The 25,000-nt window shown below is 43.4% G+C and overlaps 1 protein-coding gene across 3 annotated transcripts; it reads right to left on the bottom strand.

The window, feature by feature from the left end:
- Positions 1-2,735: 2,735 nt before the first annotated feature.
- LOC125290805 (pleckstrin homology domain-containing family G member 5-like) lies at positions 2,736-16,164 on the bottom strand (the record flags this gene model as incomplete). Of its 3 annotated transcripts, none has more annotated exon segments than XM_048237284.1 (13): positions 2,736-4,801; positions 6,891-7,570; positions 7,868-8,022; positions 8,146-8,261; positions 8,367-8,499; positions 10,791-10,910; positions 11,401-11,538; positions 11,813-11,962; positions 12,084-12,194; positions 12,587-12,787; positions 15,069-15,164; positions 15,308-15,475; positions 15,976-16,164. In XM_048237284.1, coding segments are annotated over 13 exon segments (2,334 nt in total), but the record flags the coding sequence as incomplete, so codon positions are not given.
- Positions 16,165-25,000: the final 8,836 nt, after the last annotated feature.

Genomic DNA, 25,000 nt, shown 5'->3' on the forward strand with positions numbered 1-25,000 from the left:
GGCCAAGGACCCCCTTGATGTGTTATTAAACCCATCGACAATACTACGGCAAATGTAAAAATACATTAAGCTAATCCTAATAATTATTTTAGCCACAAGCACTTCACAATGGAGCATACAGTGTGTAAAAATTGTGAACAATAACCAATCTCCAGGGGCCATGTTAACCCATTCCATATGCACACATGTGCATGAACAGATACACACGCACACACATACATTCACGGTAATCATACGTATGACACATACACACACAGTAGACATATGTACAGTACGCATGCATGCACATGCACACACAGGTGCACACACAGGCACACACACACACACACACACACACACAAACAACATTAGCACGTACATGTACACGCACACATGAACACAATTCAAGAATTTCTCAGAATTATGAATAGGCAAGATGGGGGTGGGGTTGTATAAAATGTATTTCACATGTCTATGAAATCTATGAACTAATATAGATCCCATGGCACTTATCGCAAAGAGTAGGTTGTTCCCTGATGTGCTTTATTTATGTACACATATACATAAAGACACACACACACACACAGAGACACACACACACACACATAAAAACACACACACACAAAGACACGTAAACACACACACATACACATGCACCCACACATACAAACACACCTACATCCACAAACACACGCACGCACACACACACACAAAACACATACACAAAAACAACCACACACTCAATTACAAACACACAAAAAAGGAACAAAGAAGGAAATTAACACAATTTGATAAGCGTGACTTATTTTTGTGGAAAATTGTGCTGGACTGGGCGGCGGTCATATTTTGTACCACTCTGCTTTACATCTAGTTAAAGTAACACTTATCTGAATTCTGGTGGGTGTACCTGCTTCCGTGTCCTTGATGTAAGTTTCCGTGATTCTGCAAATATCTATATAAGTGTTTAAATGTACAATGTCGCTGTGTTTTGTTTTGTGTGGATGTTATGATCATTCTCAGTCCTTGTGCCAAGTTGTCAATTTAATGGCTCATGTCCACCGTAACAAAATCAAGGCTGCATTGTCCAATAAAAGTCACTGCAGTCACTTTTTTTCTGCAGTCAGAAAAATAAGTCACGCTTGTCAACTTGTGTTCATTTCCTACTTTGTTCCTATGTACACGCTGCGCGGCAGTCATAATAATGAATGGGGATTAATAATCAGGGTTAACTTCTGGTCTTGCAATCTTTCCCGTCTTTCTCTCAGCAATGGTGGTTGATATACCTTCACACAACAAACATGTAATGGGCGACGTGCAGTGGATGGATGAAATTTTGATTTGTCAAAGAGTTTTATAAAAGTTAAATTCTCACCTAAAGGTAGCCTATTCATCCTAACATTTCACCAGTTTTAACATTCAGTCTATCGTCCCCTTTATCCCTCCTCCCTGTCCTCTATCCCTCCTCCCTGTCCTCTATCCTCCCGTTCACCTTCATTGCCTTTTCTGGGCCAACCTCAAGCAAATGTTCTTTAAGACCATGTTTATTGTTAGTGGCAAAATATGAAAAAGGAAATGCTTTGGCATCACTAAAATCAATTGATATCACTGATACACCGCGCAGCGAAGCGGCGGTCATATAGGTTTAGTCAGATTTCCAAATTTCCGTCAAGGATTCCCGGGACACTGGAAGACCGGGGTACACAAATCTTGGTGGGCATGTAACCCCACATGGATAGCATGGAACCGTCGTTTTTCGTTTTGATCTGTAGCCCCCCCGCTGGACTGGACCACCCCGAAAGGAGGGTAGGGCAGACACAGTTTTCTGTGAATATCTCGAGAACCGTAGGGCCTAGGAGGACCACTTTTTTTTGTATGTTGGTCTTAAGGGGCCATGTCAACCCATCACATTACCACTTATTTCATGTATAGCGCCACCTAGTTAAAAATTAAAAAGCAAAAAATTTGGTGTTTTTATCACAATATCTCTGGCTGACATGGTCAAAACTGCACGAAATTGAAAGTGTAGGATCATTATGACACCCTCCGAATGCATGCCAAGTTTCATGAACTTTCGTTCATGGGGGGCCATACAATACAATAATTTATGTGTACATTTAGTGACCGTACACCAACAGAGTTTTCTGTGAATATCTTGAGAACCGTAGGGCCTAGGATGACCAATTTTTTGCATATGTTTGCCTCCAGGGGTCAACCCATTCCTTATGCACACATGTGCATAAACAGATACACACGCACACACATACATTCACAGTAATCATACGTATGACACATACTCACACAGTAGACATATGTACGCATGCATGCACATGCACAGACACAGGCACATACGCAGGCACACACACAAGCACATGCACGCGCACACACCCACCCACACACATACACATAAATATGTACACACACACATTTCAAGAATTTCTCATAATTATGAACAGGCAAAATGGGGGTGAGATTGTAATAAAATGTATTTTACATGTGAAATCTATGAACTAATCATGTTTTGATACTTGTTGTCTATCAGATACCAGTGAGAATTGAGTGGGCATAATGCAATTCAGTGAGACAGTTAGAATCATATATGCCTTTCAGTGTGACTTATTTTTGTGGAAAAAATGTGCTGGACTGGGCGGCGGTCATATTTTGTACCGCTCTGCGGTACATCTAGTTAGTAAAAAGCATGCACTCAAACACCAAAATCATTCCACTTTACAGTTGCTAGATATTTGTCAACAACAGAATCCAAAACATCTTTATTTATTACAATCTGTCTTTATACTGTAGAGACAGCTACCTTTATGCTGTAATACATTTTTTATAACAAGTAATAAGTAAAGACTTTCGCGGTTCAATTTTTTTCTTTTCATTTTTTTCAAACGCAACAGTCCAACATTGTTCAGAGAATGTAATTGCTAATTGCCTTTTAGCAGTAACTGAAGACATGATTAAACTAAATATACAAAACACATTAAATAAACTAAAAATGTCTCTTTCATATGTATAAACAGCAAAGCCTTAATAAATATATAACAGAAAAGTAAAAAGTATAAAAAAATAAAACAATGGATGATAGAATGGAAATGGGAAGTATAAGTTCTAAGTTCTTTTAGCAAAGCGTGTGGATGTCGTTGGAGACCACAGTTAATATCCAGCTGCATGGTTCGTGTTGTGAAGAGTTAGAAAACAGGTAGATCATCATATTTGATCCTGAAGCACCAACAGTATAGGTATAGTATAACTCGCTCACTCTGAACCATTATACAAAATCATAATACGGCCAATAGATCCCTCAGTTATATCATCAATGTGTGTACATTTGTGTGTACAGTGAGGTTGTAGTTGCTCTATTTCAGATAGCAATAACTTTTTTTAAAAAGTTATTCTGCATGCCGGTATAACAACACAATTCCACTTTCATGTAATAGTTCAGTTCTCTCAAATTCTTTATCCAAGTGAAGGTGCACACATCCTATTCTATAGCCATCTGCTGTACTCCGGTGTGGAACCGGCTCTCAGCTGTTTACAAATCCAGCAGCTGGTAAATTCATTTTTGGCTGAAGTCAAGTAATTATTTTGGCTTGGATTAGCCTAAGTCCATCCAACTTCTTAATGTGTGCGCCTGCGCACACACACACGCACGCACGCACGCACACACGCACACACACACACACACACACACACACACAGAGAGAGAGATAGATAGAGAGAGAGAGAGAGAGAGAGAGACCCTTTCACATTTATATTATGGTACATATTAATTTCCTGATTTGTAACGCATTGTGCCCTGTAGTAGTACAATTAATCCACTTGTTGACAAGTTTTAACATAGTAAAGTATTGTTGTTTGTAATTTAGCGGACGCTTTTGCAATGCAACTTACAGTGAATTAACAACAGGGACAGTCCTTTGAAGCAACTCAGTGTTAAATGTCTTGGCCAGGGGCACAGAGGCAGCTCCTGGGACTCACAACCTTCCAGCGTTTCACTTGGAAACCCAGAAGCCTGACTAGGCCACAACCAAATTTAATATAGAATGTAGAGGGAATGTACTATGTTTGATACAGAATGTTGAAGGAAAAAGTATAAGAAGCATGGGGTAAAATTGAACCAGCTACCTACTGTATATGTCTGCTTTTCAACTATAAAAGGATAGTCAAAATGGTTTTCATAGTCACATAAATAATGTTCATTTCTAGTAAATGTGTTATACTATGGGATAAATGATGTATCAAATATCGACCATGGCAGTGGCATATTGCCACACTGGCGTAACCAACAACTGCTCAAATACAGAACACTACATTGTTTTTTGAATTTTCAAATCAAGGCACATTCCCCACAAACCAAAGGACTTCTTCAGCTACAACTCTCAATGTAGTTCAAGCTCACGCCTTGACCACTGGATGGCGCCAGAGTCCTGCAGGTCCACTCTCCTCCTCGTGGCCCTCTTCTCTTTTGCTTGTATGCCAACAGCAAGACTCATGTCCTACCAGAAGTCCATGGTTTACTTCCTCCTCAAAAGGTTCCTCTTATTGTAATACCAAGGCTTGCTTTACCTCATACAGTAACTCATACAACTCTCTCTTCAACGCTACTTGTGTTTCAAAGTGCAAAATATGAGCCTGTGCTACTCTGCCTATGCAGAAAGACAATAAATACCTTAAAGTGTGCTAACGAAACAAGGTAGCATTTACAGAGAAATGAGGCTTTTACAGCAAGGCAGTCCCAGAACTCAGTTTGAACGAAGTAGTTTACACTCCGATGTGCAAGAGATGGCGTCTGGGTGCTTGTCACTGTGGCTACACCTCCCTGGAGAAAAACAATAATTATGAATGCAGAGAATAAATTAAGTTGTACTGAGCAAAAATGACAGTCAGAGCAAAGTTAATAATTTGACCTTATTTAGATGTCATTATGGGCAGACTACTTCAACTTAAGATTACTTCAAATCAACTCTCATAATTAATGTATCATTTGAAGGTAACTGATAAGGTTGCTGTGCTCTGAATGCACTAAGTTGGCATTAGCATTTTGAGCAGCATTAACATGTTTAACCATAAGATGACTTAGAGCCTTATTATAACCATCTAAACACATGGTCTGAAGCATGCGGCACAGCGGCTACCTTTAGGGCATTTCACGTCCACTTTTGCTATTTTAACAGTTGAAGAGGTGTGTGGTTCAAAAGGGTGTAACACACAATAAACCAATCAGAGTGTCATCTTCCATTCCCTTTAAAGGCCAGGCTTTTTCTATTTCTATTTCTAATAACATGGCAGGTTTGCCAAAATAGCAAGAACGAACACGCCTCTGCACAGGAAACTGATCTGCTTGTGATCCTGATGGACACTGTAAAAAAGGAGCTTTGATAAATCATTGTTGTGTGAACATGCACAGGGGGTCCTTCTGAATGAGAACATAGCTTACAAAGTTATGTAATTGATAACCAATGGAAATATCACTGTGATACAAAATGTAAATGCTGATGAGATCAGTCAGCCATATGCTCAACACAGACTATTCATAACCTTTAACTCTGGCTTCACTCACAATCAAACACAGACTATTCATAACCTTTAACTCTGGCTTCACTCACAATCAAACACAGACTATTCATAACCTTTAACTCTGGCTTCACTCACAATCAAACAGAGAAGGAATAATGGCTGTGTGTAACAAACAACAAAGCATCAGGTTGCATTATACGCAACATACTAAAGAAATACCTTGCAAACCCCAAATAACCTAAATTCAATAAGCAGAAAAGTCCACTTCAGATAGCCATTAAGAGTTTTTTTTTAAATGCAGCATGACATTGCATAATGCCCTTTAACCTAATTACACACTCATACACACTTACACACTCATACACACTCATACACACTTACACACTCATACACACTACACACTCATACACACTTACATACTCACATACACACAGTCATACACACCTACACACTCACACACTTATTTACACACTCACACACACTTACACACTCATACACACTTACACACTCATACACACTTACACACTCATACACACTTACACTCATACACATTCATACACACTTACACACTCATACACACTACACACTCATACACACTTACATACTCATACACATTCATACACACCTACACACTCACACACACTTATTTACACACTCACACACACTTACACACTCATACACACTTACACACTCATACACACTCATACACTCATACACACTTACACACTCATACACACTTACACTCATACACATTCATACACACTTACACACTCATACACACTACACACTCATACACACTTACATACTCACATACACACAGTCATACACACCTACACACTCACACACTTATTTACACACTCACACACACTTACACACTCATACACACTTACACACTCATACACACTTACACACACTCATACACGCTTCCATACTCACACACACTTACAAACCCATACACACTTACACACTCATACACACTTACACACTCATACACACTTACACACTCATACACACTTACACACTCATACAGACTTACACACTCATACAGACTTACACACTCATACAGACTTACACACTCATACATACTTACGAGGCAGTGAGTGTGGAGTTGAGCACCAAAGTGGTGCGTATGCGGTAAAGCTGGGCTAGCGTGAGCTTCTTATGCTGCTGACCAGGGCACTTTTTGTTGGCTGCCTCTTCCACTGAGGCAGGGTCCTTTGTGCGCTTCCCCTGACCTCCAGAGAGCCCCATGGCCTCCATCTCTGTGCTGGGAAAGTCTACTTGTCCCCTGTGCCGTAAGCCCTGAGCTGTCCTCAACGCACGAGAAAGACTCCCAGCTGGAAGGCTGCGGGTCAGATGATCTTCAAACATCTCAGGCGGTGTCTGCTCACCTGTCTGTGTCTCCACTTCTCCCCCGGGGCCGAGCTCCGTCAGGCTTCTGCTGTGGCCCATCCTGCCTGAGGCCATGCACTCTCCTATTCCCCCTGCATCTTGCCACTGCTTAGCTGAGGCGTTGGTGGCGGCACATGGGGCAGCAGCAGCGGAGGGGTCAGTGTGCAGGCGCTGGAGGAGGTTGTCTTCAGAGCGGGACTTGTTAGCAAGCGCCTGTAGCGTCTGGACGCGCATTTGCACCGGCGGCCTCCGCCTGGGCTTCTGTGTCTGAGCCACGTGCTCACACAAGTCACATGACACTTCCTCTCCTCCCTCTGTTTCGCCCTCGTTCCTCCTCTCCTTTTGCTCTTCCTCCAGCTCAGCTATCTCACACAGCATCACCTGCTCCTCCTCCCTATCTCTGTCCATCTCCTCTCCCTCATTCCTATTGGTTACTCCCTGCAGCTCCAACATTGACTGGGGAGAGAGTGTACCATAAGCACTGTCCATGGATAAGGAGCAACTTTGTGGGTTGATCTCTGCCACACCAGTTTGTCGATCGTCTTCCGTCACGCTGGATACAAACTCCTGACCCTGGGCTTGAGGAGTCCTGTTAACTCCAGGAACCCTTGACCCTGCAAGAACCCCACTGGGTTCCACTTCCATCACCGGCAGAGTTTCTGAAGAACCTTCAGATACACTGAAAGAACACAGTGTGGAATACAAAAAAATACTAAATTATTTTGTTCATATGAAGCAACATATTGTGTGTGTGTGTGTGTGTGTGTGTGTGTGTGTGTGTGTGTGTGTGTGTGTGTGTGTGTGTGTGTGTGTGTGTGTGTGTGTGTGTGTGCGCGCGTGTGAGTGTGCGTGTTTGTGTTTTTAAGTGAAATTGTTCAAACATGCACACATATATACAGTATAAAGTACTATAAAAACATAAATGCATATTTAGCATATTCATGGTTACTATATGATGGCTTGTGTGTGTGTGCACCTGGTCTGGTGAGCCTGCCGCTGCTGAAGGGAAGGGGAGCTGGCTGTAGAGTTACTGCTCTCGTCTTCCTCTGCCTCCTCCTCTTCCTCCAGCTTCTGTTGCAGGCACGCATGTCTCCGCTGAGCCTCCTCTCTGCGTAGCCGCTTCAACTGGTTCTGTGACACACACACACACACACACACACACATTAGCACACATGAACAGACACATACAGTATTAGCACACAAAGCTTGGGATTACTGAGACTTTCAGAGGGAAACTTTCACTGATGCTCCTACCTGTACATTACAGATAGCTTCTATCCAGCTTCGCCCCTGGGTGGCGCTATTGGCCTGGAAGGAGTAGGCAGCCACAGCAATTTTGAAGTCGTTGAGGTAAATGAGCACAAATGTGCCTTAAGGAGACATAAGATTGTAATACATGGGTGAATTCCAGAGAGGAAAAGCCTTATAAAGGAATCATCCTTTTATTTACAGCACAAATAAAATGTGTTTCTCACCAGGATCTTTGAGCTCTCTGCACACAACATTGTGTATGAGAAGGGGCTGCCTGATAACCTTTACTTTCTCCACACGTTTCACAGGCTTAGTGATCAGCAACAGGTCCGTGAATAGAAAACAGTACACCTCCATCTAAGGGATGGACAAACACACACACATACACACACACACACACATTGACCCTTAGAGTCTGGATATGCATCACATGTCAGTGTCTGGATTCTGATTTGTTGTTCTCTAGTATAAGCATAAGCATATATACTCTTTTGATCCCGTGAGGGAAATTTGGTCTCTGCATTTATCCCAATCCGTGAATTAGTGAAACACACTCAGCACACAGTGAACAGAAGCACGCACTAATCCCGGCGCAGTGAGCTGCCTGCAACAACAGCGGCGTTCGGGAAGTGGTGTTTTGCTCAAGGGCACTTCAACCGTGCCTACTGGTCAGGGTTCGAACCGGCAACCCTCCGGTTACAAGTCCGAAGCGCTAACCAGTAGGCCACGGATGGCCACGGCTGCCCAAGTGGTTTGTTGTTCAGACCAGAGGTTGTAAAGTGAGAGGTTGCAGTGGTCTGTTGTTCACCCCAGAGGTTGTAAGGTGAGAGGTTGCAGTGGTCTGTTGTTCAGACCAGAGGTTGTAAAGTGAGAGGTTGCAGTGGTCTGTTGTTCGGACCAGAGGTTGTAAGGTGAGAGGTTGCAGTGGTCTGTTGTTTGGACCAGAGGTTGTAAGGTGAGAGGTTGCAGTGGTCTGTTGTTCGGACCAGAGGTTGTAAGGTGAGAGGTTGCAGTGGTCTGTTGTTCGGACCAGAGGTTGTAAGGTGAGAGGTGGTCTGTTGTTCGGACTAGGGGCTGTAAGGTGAGAGGTGGTCTGTTGTTCGGACTAGAGGTTGTAAGGTGAGAGGTGGTCTGTTGTTCGGACTAGAGGTTGTAAGGTGAGAGGTTGCAGTGGTCTGTCTGTTGTTGGGACTAGCAGTGGTCTGTTGTACTAGAGGTGTAAGGTGAGAGGTGGTCTGTTGTTCGGACTAGAGGTTGTAAGGTGAGAGGTTGCAGTGGTCTGTTGTTCGGACTAGGGGTTGAAAGGTGAGAGGTGGTCTGTTGTTTGGACTAGGGGTTGAAAGGTGAGAGGTGGTCTGTTGTTCGGACTAGGGGTTGAAAGGTGAGAGGTGGTCTGTTGTTCGGACTAGAGGTTGTAAGGTGAGAGGTGGTCTGTTGTTCGGACTAGGGGTTGAAAGGTGAAAGGTGGTCTGTTGTTCGGACTAGAGGCTGTAAGGTGAGAAGTGGTCTGTTGTTCGGACTAGAGGTTGTAAGGTGAGAGGTTGCAGTGGTCTGTTGTTCGGACTAGAGGCTGTAAGGTGAGAGGTGGTCTGTTGTTCGGACTAGAGGCTGTAAGGTGAGAGGTGGTCTGTTGTTCGGACTAGAGGTTGTAAGGTGAGAGGTGGTCTGTTGTTCGGACTAGGAGGTGAGAGGTGGTCTGTTGTTCGGACTAGGGGTTGAAAGGTGAGAGGTGGTCTGTTGTTCGGACTAGAGGTTGTAAGGTGAGAGGTGGTCTGTTGTTCGGACTAGGGGTTGAAAGGTGAAAGGTGGTCTGTTGTTCGGACTAGAGGCTGTAAGGTGAGAGGTGGTCTGTTGTTCGGACTAGAGGTTGTAAGGTGAGAGGTTGCAGTGGTCTGTTGTTCGGACTAGAGGCTGTAAGGTGAGAGGTGGTCTGTTGTCTCGAGAGAGTGCAGTGGTCTGTTGTTCCGACTCAGAGGCTGTAAGGTGAGAGGTGGTCTGTTGTTCTGACTAGAGGCTGTAAGGTGAAGGTGGTCTGTCTGTTGTTGGACTAGGAGTGTAAGTGGTCTGTTGTTCCAGACTAGAGAGGCAAGGTGAGAGTGAGGGTGGTCTGTTGTTGGACTAGAGGTTGTAAGGAGAGGTGGTCTGTTGTTGGACTAGAGGTTGTAAGGTGAGAGGTGGTCTGTTGTTCGGATGTTGTTCGGACTAGAGGCTGTAAGGTGAGAGGTGGTCTGTTGTTCGGACTAGGGGTTGTAAGGTGAGAGGTGGTCTGTTGTTCGGACAGGTGAGAGGTGAGAGGTGGTCTGTTGTTCGGACAGGTGAGAGGTGAGAGGTGGTCTGTTGTTCGGACAGGTGAGAGGTGGTCTGTTGTTCGGACAGGTGAGAGGTGAGAGGTGGTCTGTTGTTCGGACAGGTGAGAGGTGGTCTGTTGTTCGGACTAGAGGCTGTAAGGTGAGAGGTGGTCTGTTGTTCGGACAGGTGAGAGGTGGTCTGTTGTTCGGACAGGTGAGGGGTTGCAGTGGTCTGTTGTTCGGACTAGAGGCTGTAAGGTGAGAGGTGGTCTGTTGTTCGGACAGGTGAGAGGTGGTCTGTTGTTCGGACAGGTGAGAGGTGGTCTGTTGTTCGGACAGGTGAGGGGTTGCTTTGCTCACCTTGCTGTCCTTTCCCTCCTTCATGCGCAGTGTCCCCTCCAGGTGCAGCTGCCGAGTCTCCTCTAGGGAGGTGTCCATCATTGGGGCCATCAGGTCAAGGCGACTGAACTCCCGCAGTATCTGAAAAAGTCCACGTGTATATGCTATTCATGTTAACATTTTGCCAACTGGACAAAATGACTGATATCTTTAATATCTATTTATAGAATATTTTACATTACATTACATTACATTACATTTGGCTGACACATTTTTGACCAAAGTCACTAACAACATGGTAACAGATTAAGTTTTAAAGTAATTCTCTCAACAATTTAAAAACGGTAGAGTACAGTAAGAATAAGTGCATCAGTGAGTGCTGTTTTTAAACAGTTGAGTGTCAGTTCAAGACGGCTGGTAAGTGCTAGTATCAGCAAGACTTGATTATTTTATATTTGATTAAGATATGTTTTGCTAATCATTGCTTAGATTGCAAGAGTGTTGTGAATGGCTTCTGTGAGCAGTAAATGTATGTATTGGTTGAAGCCCAGTGGGTGGTGCAGGGGTGTATGCAGTATCAGGAGGCCCAGTGGGTGGTGCAGGGGTGTATGCAGTATCAGGAGGCCCTCACCCGCTCCACCTCTTCACTGTTGCCCTCTGTTGTTTCGTAGGCCTCCATCCGAGCAGAGATAGCAGCCAACTTCTGCTGCTCCTGACGCTGATGCATCTGAGCATCCACACTGTTAATGAAGCCCTCCACACACACCACCTGCGCACGCACGCACACGCACGCACACACACACACGCACGCACGCACACGCACGCACGCACGCACACACGCATGCACACACGCACACACACACACACACACACGCACGCACATGCACACATACACAGAGAGAGAGAGAGAGATTCATACATCAGCTGTCTTGTGCACACGTCCACACTCTCTCTCTCACAATCACAAAGCCACATCACTTTCTTTCTCTTTCTTTCTCTCGTTCTTTATCACTTTTCAACATCCCTGTCCCTCCCTTCCTCACCATCCTGTTGAGGCTGTCTCGTGCAGCAGGGTCGTCAGTCTTCTTCAGAATGCTCTTGAGCAGAAGGGGGTACTTGGTGAGTCTCTGATGAGGCTTCACCAGCATGTCAACAAGCTTCAGACGGTTGCACTGCTTGTGTGTTTCAGCCCACTGTTCAACACACATCAAAACAGGAGGTTGACATCACACACACACAACCCCCTCTAGACACACCCACACTCACACTCCCATTCACTCTCACACTCACACTCCCAAGCATGCGAGTACTTACTGTTACATAAATCCTAAACAGCTCATTGTCTCTGAGTAAGGTGCGTATGTTCTCCATACACGCCTCCTCCTCCATACAGTAGCGGATGTAAGGCTGGAACCTAGAGGCAAACTACACACAGACAAGTACCATACCAAACACACACACACAGACACACACACACACACGTGATTATTCATCCACATGAATATGCCATTACATACAGTACATGTATGTGCTTTTAACAAGCCATTAAGATGTCAAAGTGTAAACATTCATGCATTCTATAATCTGACTGTGTGCGATGTGGGGTAATGTATGTGTTGAAGTGTAAGCATGAGTTTGTATGTTTATGTGTGTGTGTGGTGTGTGTGTGTGTGTGTGTGTGTGTGTGTGTGTGTGTGTGTGTGAGTGTGTGAGTGTGTGTGTGTGTGTGTGTGTACGAGGTGTGTGTGTATGTATGTGTATATGTGTGTGTGTGTGTGTGTGTAGCATGTGGATGACTATGTATGAGCGGGTCTCACTGTTCTGAAGCCTGTCTGCAGGTCTATTGGGTTGAGTGGGGTTCGGAGATGTCTGGCTTTGTCAAGTGCTGGCTGCATGACCTGGGTCCAGAGCGTTGTGTGCACCCGCACTAGGTCCTGCACATTACTGAAGAGATGCACTGGCTCCACTTCACCCAGGAGCCCGCTGTCCTGCAGGTTCAGTAGCCCACACAAGAACAACTGCCCCAGAACATACAAAGAAAAGGATTCAGCATAAAACCCTGCCAAAGAACACAGAATAGGCCACAGCATAGAGTTCCATTTCAGACCACTCAAATGGTCCCAACATAGAGCTCCACCAGAGACTATGGTGAAGACACAGCCCACAAGCTACTTTAATCCGGCACGCAACACCTTCAAGGGGAAAACTCTCTCACTGTGTTATGTAAGCAAATGGAGAGTCCACATGGATCCAAGGCTTTTGCTGTAACCTTACAACAGAGGGCGCTGTCCTCAATTGAAATTGTGCTAAAGAAACATTACTCGTCTTTACAGTCCTGGAATGACTGACTTAACGATGTTTGATTGGCATGACTATTACACACTAGAGTGGCAAAGAAGAGAAAGGTGACATCTAACTACTGGTGATCAGCGTCAGCTCATTTCAATACGAAGCAAGCCAAGTTATGCCACAAACTAGTCTTTCTTCAGTATGTTTAGGCATTTCTGTGTTAAATAATAGAAACAGCTGTGATAGGAGGCTCCAAGACAATTGACAAGATTGCTTTATAAACGTAATTATATATTGTAATTTCAGGGTATGCCAGATTGACATACAAAGCTTGAAATCAGGCCTTCAAACAGGCTGGCAAGGACAGTGCCGCCACTCCCACCACGCGCATCACACACTGTGCGTAGGGCACCAAAGGACAGAGGGAGTGCCCAGATTTAACCAATAAATAGCAGCTTTACTGCAAACTGCATTTCAATCTTCCTCGATAACGTTTGCAATGTCACCATGTTACATGCAAGGATGATACTTTTTGGGTTCTCTCCACCACGTAGCAGATCTACTTAATTGGGAACGCATCTTGTGCGCGCAGAAAAGAGACCAGGAAAAACTCATATAACCATTCCAATGACTAAAGCTGTGAAGTTCAGGTAAATTAAGCTAAACAAACTGCATAGTTCCCCTTTAAGAGCATTGTGTCTACACAACTTTCCAAATGATCTTTTCAAATATAGAATCTTTTCTTTTCAAATGATCTTTTCAAATATAGATCTCCATTCAAATATAGCCTATGGCTAGTCCACAAACTCTAACATTGTTTGTGTCACATTTAGCACAATATTAACAATAAGCATGATATTAAGTTGGTATAAACAGCCTTTGGAAACAGAAACATTTAATGGCATGGTGCTAGCTACATTTTCTGTTTGCAATTAAAAGTGATATATGAGCCTGGTAGCCACCTAGCTATATGTGGAATGTGGAATGTGTTTCAATCAGCATATCTTGTGCTTCATCATTTAAATGCTTAGTTTAAGGGAAAGACATTATTGAAGACTTCAAGACTCACCAGTCCCATTACACAAAGGCAAAGATTACTTATCATATACTAGTCCCTTTTCCAAATCACAGTGAGTGCAGCCTACAGTATGTCATAATGCCCTGGCTCTTACAGTTTATAACAGGTCAGTAGGCTAGAGGGAACCAGGTAACTGCTCAATCTACTCCAGTCTCATCTTTGTTGCCTTAATGATTTCCTTTTAAAAGCTTCTTATATTAAAAAGTAGATATCAATTATCAACAATGATAAGTCAGCCAGAACCTGCCACGCTCTCTCTCTGCCACTCTCTCTCTCCCTCTGCCACTCTCTCTCTCCCTCTCTCTCGTGCCCGCTCAGATACTGTAACTCACAGATAAGTGGAGAAGCATAACGTTCAAGTTAGATCTTAATGGAGATTGCGAGAAAACCTGAAATGCTGCTGCTGGTGCATTTTGCCATTGTAAACATTCTCTAAGAAGATTAAAAATGAGTTTACAGTAAAGCTATTGGCTACATTTTGGTGGTACCTCCCTTGGTGCCCTATGCACAGTGTGTGATGCGCGTGGTGGTAGTGGCAGCACTGCTATCAATTTAGCTCAAACAAACAAGGCGTGTGAATAAGAGCAGGCAAAAGGACATTATGAGAATGTAAAGACTCAATGCTCTTAAACTGACAATACAGCAACTTGCTTAGGGCACCGAAAGGGGCAGCAGCGGCACTGGGCAAGGGTAGGCATACTGTACTTTAAAATAAGCATTTGGCAAATCAGCATCAAATGTTTTGTGTTTCATTCAGCCATTCAATGTGTGTCCTGTGCTTTACTTCATCAATGTCAGAATGGCCCTCTGGAGAAATATGTTTTCAACCCCTGTCTTAGCACTTTAGTATTTCTAATCATGTAACACCCATAACATGGTGAGATTAGAACAAGGAGAACAGTATAGTCTGGTATGGAAGGAGTTAAACGTACATCTGTGATGACTCTGAGTTTTTTGATGTAGGTGACCTCTGTGTGTAGCAGCTCCCAGATGGCCTCTTGTTGGTGGAACTCCCGCCTGCTCAGCGCCTGCAAACCAACACACAGCCACTAACAGTGAAGAGCAAGGAAATGGCAACTTGTGTAAACAGGAGTTTGAGTTGATGATGTGAGTCTTGCGATCATGTGATGTCGTGTGAATGTATGGTAGTGTGTGTGTGCTTGTGTGCTACCTCTGGTTGGTCTAGTATCTCTTGCCAGCTTTCCTCCATGTTCAGATTGCTGTCCTCCTCCCCCTCCCAGGAGTCCTGGTGGAAGGCAAGCTGAGGGGGGACCTTTGGTAGCCCATAGTGCGAGTATGAGTGGAGTTTGTGCTGGAGCTGTTCCACACGGTCCACCTCCTACCAAAATACACAGGATTTATTATAGATTTACTGGATGCCTTAGCTGATGGTTGGATTGTGATGGCAGACACATACAGTCACACACAGACAGACAGACAGACAGACAGACAGACAGACACACACACACACACATACCGGTACATGCAACCCATTCCTCCTCACAAACAATGTTTCTGGAAAACTGTGTGTTTGCAGTTTTTTTAGCCATAAAGTATAATAAACGGCATTCTCACTGCTGCTCATTATTGTTGCAACATTAACATTTTTAGATGGAAAAACATTTTAACATTTTTAGGGAAAATACAAAAATGTTAAGGCATGTCAAATGACTGCAAAAGTGACTGACAGTCTGCAGGCTCCATTAAATTGGGATGACATTCTTGTTGAGAAATGCTGGTTTTACCAGCATTTTTCTCAATCTTAGGCAAAACGTATCACTTAACTAGCCTATAAGGAATCAGAGTGACAGATCAGGGAAATTGAGATGGCTGTCCCACCTTGCCAAAGGTTATACTGCTGGCACCAAAGAAGCCACTGAATCGGCTGGCAGCACGGTTCTTCCAGCTCTCAGGCCCTGGAATGATGGCAGGAGGCAGAGAGCCACCCAGCTGGGCCAATGTGTCTGGGGGTGGGATGTTAGCATCGCCAAGAAACTCTGTCATGTTCTTCCTGCGGCGAGCCTGACCCTGAAGTGTGCGAGAGAGAGAGAGAGAGAGATTTATTTTGCAATCTTGAAAACCACAAAACATATGCCTGATTGCTGTTATTGGATTTCAGCTCAGACAGCTGTCTGTTTGTCCATATCTCATCAGGCGGTTTCACTCAATTTAGACCGACAAAACTCAGCAAATCAGACCTTATCTGAATCTGAAGTCATCAACATAGGTGTTCTGCATTGAGTTCTCCAACTCTGTTTATATTACAGTGTTTACAGATTTTGATGACTGCCATTATGCGTGCAGACAATGACGTCTCTGGCTTTAGTTTGGAGGTTAAAACGTTTGTACAGTGATCTGAACAATTGTGAAAATCATAGATAAACAGACAGGTCCACATAGCAATGAATGTGCCAGAGATGGCAGTGAGGAAGCATCTCTCCTTCCCTTTGACAAGTCAATGGTACACAGGCTAGGGAAATGATCACCATCTCTCCCTTGGGCAGCCGTGGCCTACTGGTTAGCGCTTCGGACTTGTAACCGCAGGGTTGCCGGTTCGAACCCCGACCAGTAGGCACTTGAGCAAGGCACCTAACCCCTCACTGCTCCCCGCATTAGTGTGTGCTTCACCTCACTCCACCTCTCCACCTCTCACCTTTCAACCCCTAGTCCGAACAACAGGCCACCTCTCACCTTTCAACCCCTAGTCCAAACAACAGACCACCTCTCACCTTTCAACCCCTAGTCCGAACAACAGACCACTGCAACCTCTCACCTTACAACCTCTAGTCCGAACAACAGACCATCTCTCACCTTACAACCTCTAGTCCGAACAACAGACCACTGCAACCTCTCACCTTACAACCTCTAGTCCGAACAACAGACCACCTCTCACCTTACAGCCTCTAGTCCGAACAACAGACCACCTCTCACCTTACAGCCCCTAGTCCGAACAACAGACCACCTCTCACCTTACAACCTCTGGTCCGAACAACAGACCACTGCAACCTCTCACCTTACAACCTCTGGTCCAAACAACAGACCACTGCAACCTCTCACCTTACAACCTCTGGTCCGAACAACAGACCACTGCAACCTCTCACTTTACAACCTCTGGTCTGAACAACAGACCACTGCAACCTCTCACTTTACAACCTCTGGTCTGAACAACAAACCACTTGGGCAGCCGTGGCCATCCGTGGCCTACTGGTTAGCGCTTCGGACTTGTAACCGGAGGGTTGCCGGTTCGAAACCTGACCAGTAGGCACGGTTGAAGTGCCCTTGAGCAAAACACCACTCCCCGAACGCCGCTGTTGTTGCAGGCAGCTCACTGCGCCGGGATTAGTGCGTGCTTCTGTTCACTGTGTGCCGAGTGTGTTTCGATAATTCACGGATTGGGATAAATGCAGAGACCAAATTTCCCCCACGGGATCAAAAGAGGATATATACTTATACTTATGTGTGGAACTGTTCCCATACAGTAGATGCTACAGGGTTCCAATTCAGCCGGAATAGATACCTAGTAGTTATTAAGTAGCTATTTATTATCAGTGAGTCTCTTCAACTCTGTGTAAGAAATTGTGACATGAGCAGCCGTGTTGCATGTACTTAAATGTACTTATGCTTTTCTGAACTATTTTAAAAAACAAATTGACCTAACAACATGACCTATAGCTCTGAAGTCACCCATTGTTGCCCATTTAAAGTAGACACAGCCCCGTCCTACTCCTAACCCCAGTCAAATCAAGTCAATTTATTTTTATAGCACATTTAAAAGCAACAGCATTGCACCAAAGTGATTTACATAAAAAATAAGAAAATATTAATAGGCCAAATAAAGAAAATAACAGATGTAAAATCTCAAAGATAACAACAGATGGCCCTTGTATTAATACTAATGAAAATAAAAACAAAAACCGAAAGAAAATGACAAGGAGTTAAAATAACAGAGAAAGAAAAAAAAATGGGGGAGAGGTGAAGGGGTCAGGTAGTGTTAAAAGCTAGGGAGAAGAGGTAGGTCTTTAGGGTGGATTTAAACCTACTGATAGTGGGGCAGGATTTGACATCATCAGGAAGGCTATTCCAGAGCTGGGGGGCCTAGACAGAGACCGGGGGGCATAGACAGAGAGCGCTCTGTCACCTTTAGATGTAAGGAATGCAGAAGGATCAGAAAGACGCTGGGAAGATGATGGAAGAGTGCAGTTTAGCCAACGCTGGGAAGATGATGGAAGAGTGCAGTTTAGCCAACGCTGGTGATATGGTCACGATTCTTAGATCCAGTTAACAATCTGGCTGCAGCATTTTGGACCAGCTGGAGTCTATTCAGGGTGGATTTAGTTAAACCTACATATAGTGAGTTGCAGTAATCAAGCCTTGAGAAAATAAAGGCATGGATAAGAATTTCTAAATCACTGAAAGAGAGAAAAGACTTAAGCTTTGCTATCATTCTTAGCTGGAAAAAGCTTCCCTTGACTATTGACTTGCTTATTAAAAGTCAAAGATGAGTCTAGGAAAACACTGAGGTGGATATTCCACCATTTGGGGATTTACACTCATTTTCCACCTCCCCTCGAGTTAAACAATTGATTTGTACCTTTCTCCAGTTCATCCAGTATCAGTATCAGTGCACTTACAAACTTTCTAATGCCTCATTATTGGACTAAAGGTCATAGTTGCACTACTGCAGAAGTTTCGTACCATTCAGGGCATTATTATTGGGGTAATTTACGAGATAAAAGTTGGTTCCATCACGACTGCAGAACGTCATTAGTTTCTGACAGCGCTACTCGACCAGGGCTTGACCAAGGGAAAAAAGGTTCTGGGAGGGTGTTTGGCTCGGGGTCATGGTGCAAAGGACCCTAGGGTGAAATTACTCCGAACCATCGCTTTAATAAAGGAATTGAGAAACATCTCACAGCTTTCTGTTGTAGCAGGCAGAGAGGATAAAGTGGAAGGAAGATTAATGATAGAATTAATTAATTAACAACACTTTAGGTCTGTGAGCATTATTATTAATAAGCTCAGTATAGAAATCTGTCTTTGCTGCTTTGATTGTGTTTTGATAAGCCTTAAGAGAATCTCTAAATGCATCATAGGAGACCTGTAGTTTATCCTTTTTCGCTCCACTTTCCTGCAAGCCTTTCCGAGCAAACAGGTAGTGGAATTAAGCCAAGGAGTAGTTGACCTATTGGACTTACACCGCATTTGTTTTAAAGGAGTCAAATAAATAAAGAAATGGAGATGGAATAAGGGACTCCGGGCCAGAGGATATCAGTACAGCACAGCATCTGCTACCATCTGCACTAACATGCGTGGCAGGGACAGCATTGTCTACCATCTGCACTAACATGTGTGACAGGGACATCTCGGCTCTATGAGGTCCAGGTGAAATCAAATGAGAAGTTAATGATATTAAATGAGTCCAGTGGTCCTTGTTTAAACACTGAGATTGGTTTATGGATTAAGAATATCTAACCCTAAATGCAAGACTGGAGTTGACCACAATGGAAGAAATACACACTGGGCCTCATGCAGCAACATTCTCTGGAATTTCTTATATATACTGCTCAAAAAAATTAAGGGAACACTTACAGTTTTCCACAATTGTTAAAACACATTTTTTGAAACCTTCCACCCTTTTCTCCATTCTCAAACTACATTCACAGAATGTCTGACAGTTCTTGCAAAATAAAACACTCGCCTCAAAAGTTTTACTTGTGCTCAGAGCCAAATAGTGTCAGAGTACCGATCCAGTGTATGATTGAAGGGTTCCCTTTATGATTGAAGTGTTCTCTATAATGCAGTATATTTTGTCTGCACTTAACCCGGTGTACTGAATGATGAATCCATTGGAAATTGGAGAATAGCTGGTTGTTTGTTAATGTCATGTGATGTTGTGCCATGTGATGTGTCATGTAAACATGCTCTGCCTAACAATCGAAAAGATATATCAGTTTTATGATATATCAGTTTTATAATACCCATTAGGTGGAGAGCTGTTTCTATGACATACAAATACATCAAAGTATTCAGAAAATTGAAGACAAATTTGCTACTTTGCTAAATCTACTACACTACAAAATGTACACTTCTGCAAACAGAGATTGCCATTGTTTTTTAACTTTATACAATCAACACAGAGTGAAACTGACCAAGCCATAACGTCCCTGCAGCTATGTTTAGACATGTCTCCACACAGCCAACCACTGAAGGAGGGGGATTTCTGTTGGGGAAAGGACACAGGTGGCAGGAACTACAAGGTCTCTGGGGACAGGAAGTAGACTAGGATAACTACTCAGTAATGTATATTGAAGTAATCATGTCACTTGGTTGAGAGAGGAGTATTTTTCAGATACTGTCTGCTACGTAACTGAACAGATATGTCAGTGTCCAACAACCTTTACTTTCCAAATGAGGTAAAATGAAGTGTCCCATCAAAAGAAAATAATCTTTTAAATAATGTCCTAACAGTAGTAGCATGAGCAAATTGCTATTCCCACAGAGAAACCTACTCACCAGAGCTGAGAGCGGCACGTCCAATCCAGGAGACACCATTGCAATCCTTCAACAGACTTTACCCTTAGACCTGCAATTCATGATCATGTCCATATATTGTTCTCTCTAGCTAAACTCTAGATAGGTGTTATAATCACAGCCTAATCAAATGGCGTGGAAAGCAACAACAACAACAGTCTTTTTCAGGTTTCCTGCAGTAACCCTTCAGAATAGTGAGAGACTCCTGTCCTTGCTAACGCATTCCTACTCCTGAAGGTGAGACTAGGAAGGCTGAGCCAACACTAGCACATAGCTCACACACACTGTCCCATTGCTACGGTAACTAGCAGGATATCACCCCATTGAGTGAGTTGGAAAGGGGGGTGGGGGTCAGGAAGACAGGAGGGACTGGAGCAAACAGCTTGCAGGGGAGACCGCCCCTTTATAGGCACCCATCATTGACTCCCTCTCAGACTTCTTTCTGTCTGCCTGTCTATTGGTCACTCCCCATCCTCTCCTCCTGCTTGCCCTTACGTGGTTAGTTTGAATCACTTCTCTCTGGTCACCTATACTGTGGTCATTTGGGGCTTTTGTTGCCTCATGAAACACAGCCTTTTAGTATAAGTAAGTATAAGTATATATACTCTTTTGATCCCGTGAGGGAAATTTGGTCTCTGCATTTATCCCAATCCGTGAATTAGTGAAACACACTCAGCACACACAGTGAAGTGAAGCACACACTAATCCCGGCACAGTGAGCTGCCTGCATCAACAGCGGAGCTCGGGTTCCTGTCTTCTCAACTCAGTGATCTCCATTGCTCTGTTTAGAGCAGAGAATATGCGGTCACTTCACAAACTGACTTTTGAACAAACGTAACTCTTTCAACATAAAGCCCTTTAAATGAAAACAGTGAATACTCAGTTCTCACAGGCTATCATGGCTGGACAAATGAAGTGCAAGAAAAGTGTCTTCATGTACTCAGTGACAGAACAGTGTTTGGAGAAGTTGTATCAAATCATTCCTACAAAAGACAATAGCTTTCAATAATTTCCCAAATATAGGTGGAGCATGTAATACAGCCTTGTCCATGTGACAAGCTTTTCGCAAGCAGCAAACAGAGGCCAGAGAGATTTCAGCTTATATCTGCCAGCTTTGATAAAATGAAGTCGATTAAGTGCTCCACCAATTCTCTTGTTATTTTTGGCCCTTTTGGAGACATTATGTGAAAATAAACAAGCGTATACTACACCAAACTATGGTACATATAGATTTCCTGAGATCATATACAATATAAATCAATCATGACAACAGAGTGAACCCTGGCATGTTACTGAGAGCCAAACTGCCCTTGAATGGGTGTTCTCAGTGAGGGGGAAACTCCTAAAACAACACTGACAAACTAAAAACACCCCGTCATTCAGAAAAAAAACATAAACAGGGGTTAGTAAAATAACTACTATGCACCAATATTCTGTCACTCTCACACAAATGTAAACACATAATCCAGAAAGAAAGTGATGTCAACCGTGTAATCTTCACACCTGTGTATGCTCTTGCTATAAAATACATGTAGTTAATCTGGTGAAATGGATATTAGCCTACAACAGAAACCAAGAATCAATGGCTATGACAGAGACAAGACATCTGGGGGAAAAATAGGGCCAAAATATCAGCTTAATAACATTAAATTCCCTGAGTTGCTATACTGCACCTAAAACCCTCATCTGACAAAAAATACCACTGAAGTGTGTGGTTGTTTCACATCTGATAAGAGGACCCCCTTGATCAGGCTATGATTAATTATGGGAAACATTATGGGCACACACTTACTCCCATGGATAGGATAAGCTTAGCTGTCTAGAAAAATAACATTATCAGAAAGACATGCAAATATACAAAACATCTGAAAGCAGCTCCTACTTGCCTCTGTCCCACTGCTCCCACTATAACGGTCCACGCAGTGTGACTGTCCTCTCCTGCCTGCTTTACTCTTCAGTCTACACATTCCTACCTGTTTGTTTGCATTTCATCAGCTCTAGCACAAAGACCCATTGACGGGACAGAGAAAGATTAATCAGTGATCAAAACCACTCCCCTGTTGACACTGCATATAAGGATGGGAACTATGTCTCACTACTTATACTACTGTTGTAACTCTTGTGTTGTGTTGATTTGCTGATACACTTTCCACGTTTTACTCACAAAAACTGTCTTCCTTCAGCCACACATCGATTTCAACAACATTTCTCAACTTTGGACAAACTGCAGTTATTTGTTCTAAATGGATTTCTGCTACAGCCAAAGCATAGCCCTTGGTTTCATCTGTCATTGCCAAGCTAGCATATCCCAGGATTCTGCTGAGCCTTAGCTATGTTACATCACTGTTGCAAACTATTCCAAATGCAGTGAAACAGTTCAAAAAACTTCACGTCAAGGGGGCGCTGGTGGCACAGCTGGCTACAGCACGTCAGCAGACATCCCAACTTGCAAAAAGTCATTTCAGGGAGGCATCACGAAGCCCCCAAAAAAAAAAAAAAAAAAAAAAAAAACTTTAGCCTATACAATAATGTCAGTACAACAAATAAGGAAGGCCTGATAGAAATTGTGAAAATAAAATATGTAGATTTTGGTAGTTTGGTCTTTTCATGTAGCCTTGGCAACTAGCCATCTAGTAGGCTATAGGCCTGAATAATATGCACATGAATTGACACTTGTTAAACTCACCTCAACTAGCCTGGGTGTTCCCATGCTGCCTTGCGCGCGATTTGATTCACGCTGCTAAGGCAGCCTGGAGACCATGGAGCAAATTTTCGCCTGAGATAGGGGACCAATCACAGATCAAGGGGGAAAGCAAGACAATGATGAGCTATGCACAGACGCACGTTTGGTTCCCAGACCACGTCTCATTGAGAAGTGGTGGCGCTAGCCAGGCTACACCTCAACATGTCTTTTGCAATCATTTAACCCGCTGTGGGCAATGCTAAAGTCACTGTTTACAAACAGTGCAGCGTGCAAGACTAGGTCCATCATTATGTTTTACTCTTATGAGACAAGGGTAGCCTACACTTTGAAATGGGTCTTACATTTTCCTTTTTTTGAGGCACTGACTCTACCATGACGCTCCTGTTTCTACTGAACTGATTAATTAAGTTCGGGAGAAAAGACATAAAAGCCCGCCTACACTGAAAACTGATTGGTTGATTTAGCGAAACAGGCCAATCAGGATGCTCTCTGTCTTTGATGCGCTCAGACACACACGCACCACCTCTCTCTCTCTCTCCCCTCGTGTGCGCGCTACACTCAGATGCACACACCATAGACATAATATACATAGACGCCGCATTGGCTGCTGGAAACGAGAAATGCGGCCGCCATCTTGGACCGGTCATACTCCTCGTTGCGTTGCAGCAGAAGACATAAGATGCCAGTACTGTGCAGCATGTTCCTGCTCAAATCGACGAACCATCGCAAACAGGGCTCGGGGGATTTACTTTTCTCAAGTAAGATTTAACATTACCGTACTAATGGTTGTATTTTGTGAATAGAATATTACCAGAGAGTTGAGAAGGAGCAAGGATCTTTGATCTTACTGTATGAGAATCGTAGCCAGCTAGCTAGGCTGTTTACTCAGTGTTCACCTGGCTATGAACTGAGACTTAATAAGTCATATTCCATAACACTGACTTAGATTACAACTGACACAAAAAGGCTATTGTAGAAATAAATCATACTAGATTTGGCTGGCGAATTTTACACAAGTGGCACAGACTGTAGCCTATATTATTGGGCAATCGCTAGCTGCTACTTGTAGCCTAAGCGTGTTGGTAGCTTCACTATTTTCTGAATAAAGTAACTTTTCAATAGCTTAACTTCTTTATTTATCAAGTGGCTTAGCCACACAAGCTACACTTTTCTTGTCATGTGTAATTGGCACAATTTAAAGTAGCTTCCTATGTAGAGAACTAGCCTACTGCTGTGTTTGTGTTAATAATACATTTGACTGGGTGGTAGTATTGTGTAGTGTTTTATTCATAGCAGAGTAACTGATAGTTTAGCTCACTACAATGTCTAAGTAGCTTGCCCAACACTGTATTATTCACATGTCATTTACCCTAACAAGAATAAGATGCCTCTCAAATTCCTTTATTCATTTATTTATTTTATATCTCCCCAGAACAACTGCCTTGCTCAAGGAGACTGTGAATGAACTGAATAGTCTCCTCACATCCCTGGAACTGAGGAAGGTGCAGCTCTTCATTGCAGTATTGCAGGGCATCTGCTACACTGTGACTGAATATTTGATTTATGAGCTCCACCTTCATCACCTGCATTCACCACTCTGTGTCCCATTTCCCCATCGTCTGGTTGACT

Source organism: Alosa alosa, unplaced genomic scaffold (genome assembly GCF_017589495.1).
Source record: "Alosa alosa isolate M-15738 ecotype Scorff River unplaced genomic scaffold, AALO_Geno_1.1 AALO_1.0_unplaced_92, whole genome shotgun sequence".
Taxonomy (NCBI): Eukaryota; Metazoa; Chordata; class Actinopteri; order Clupeiformes; family Clupeidae; genus Alosa; species Alosa alosa.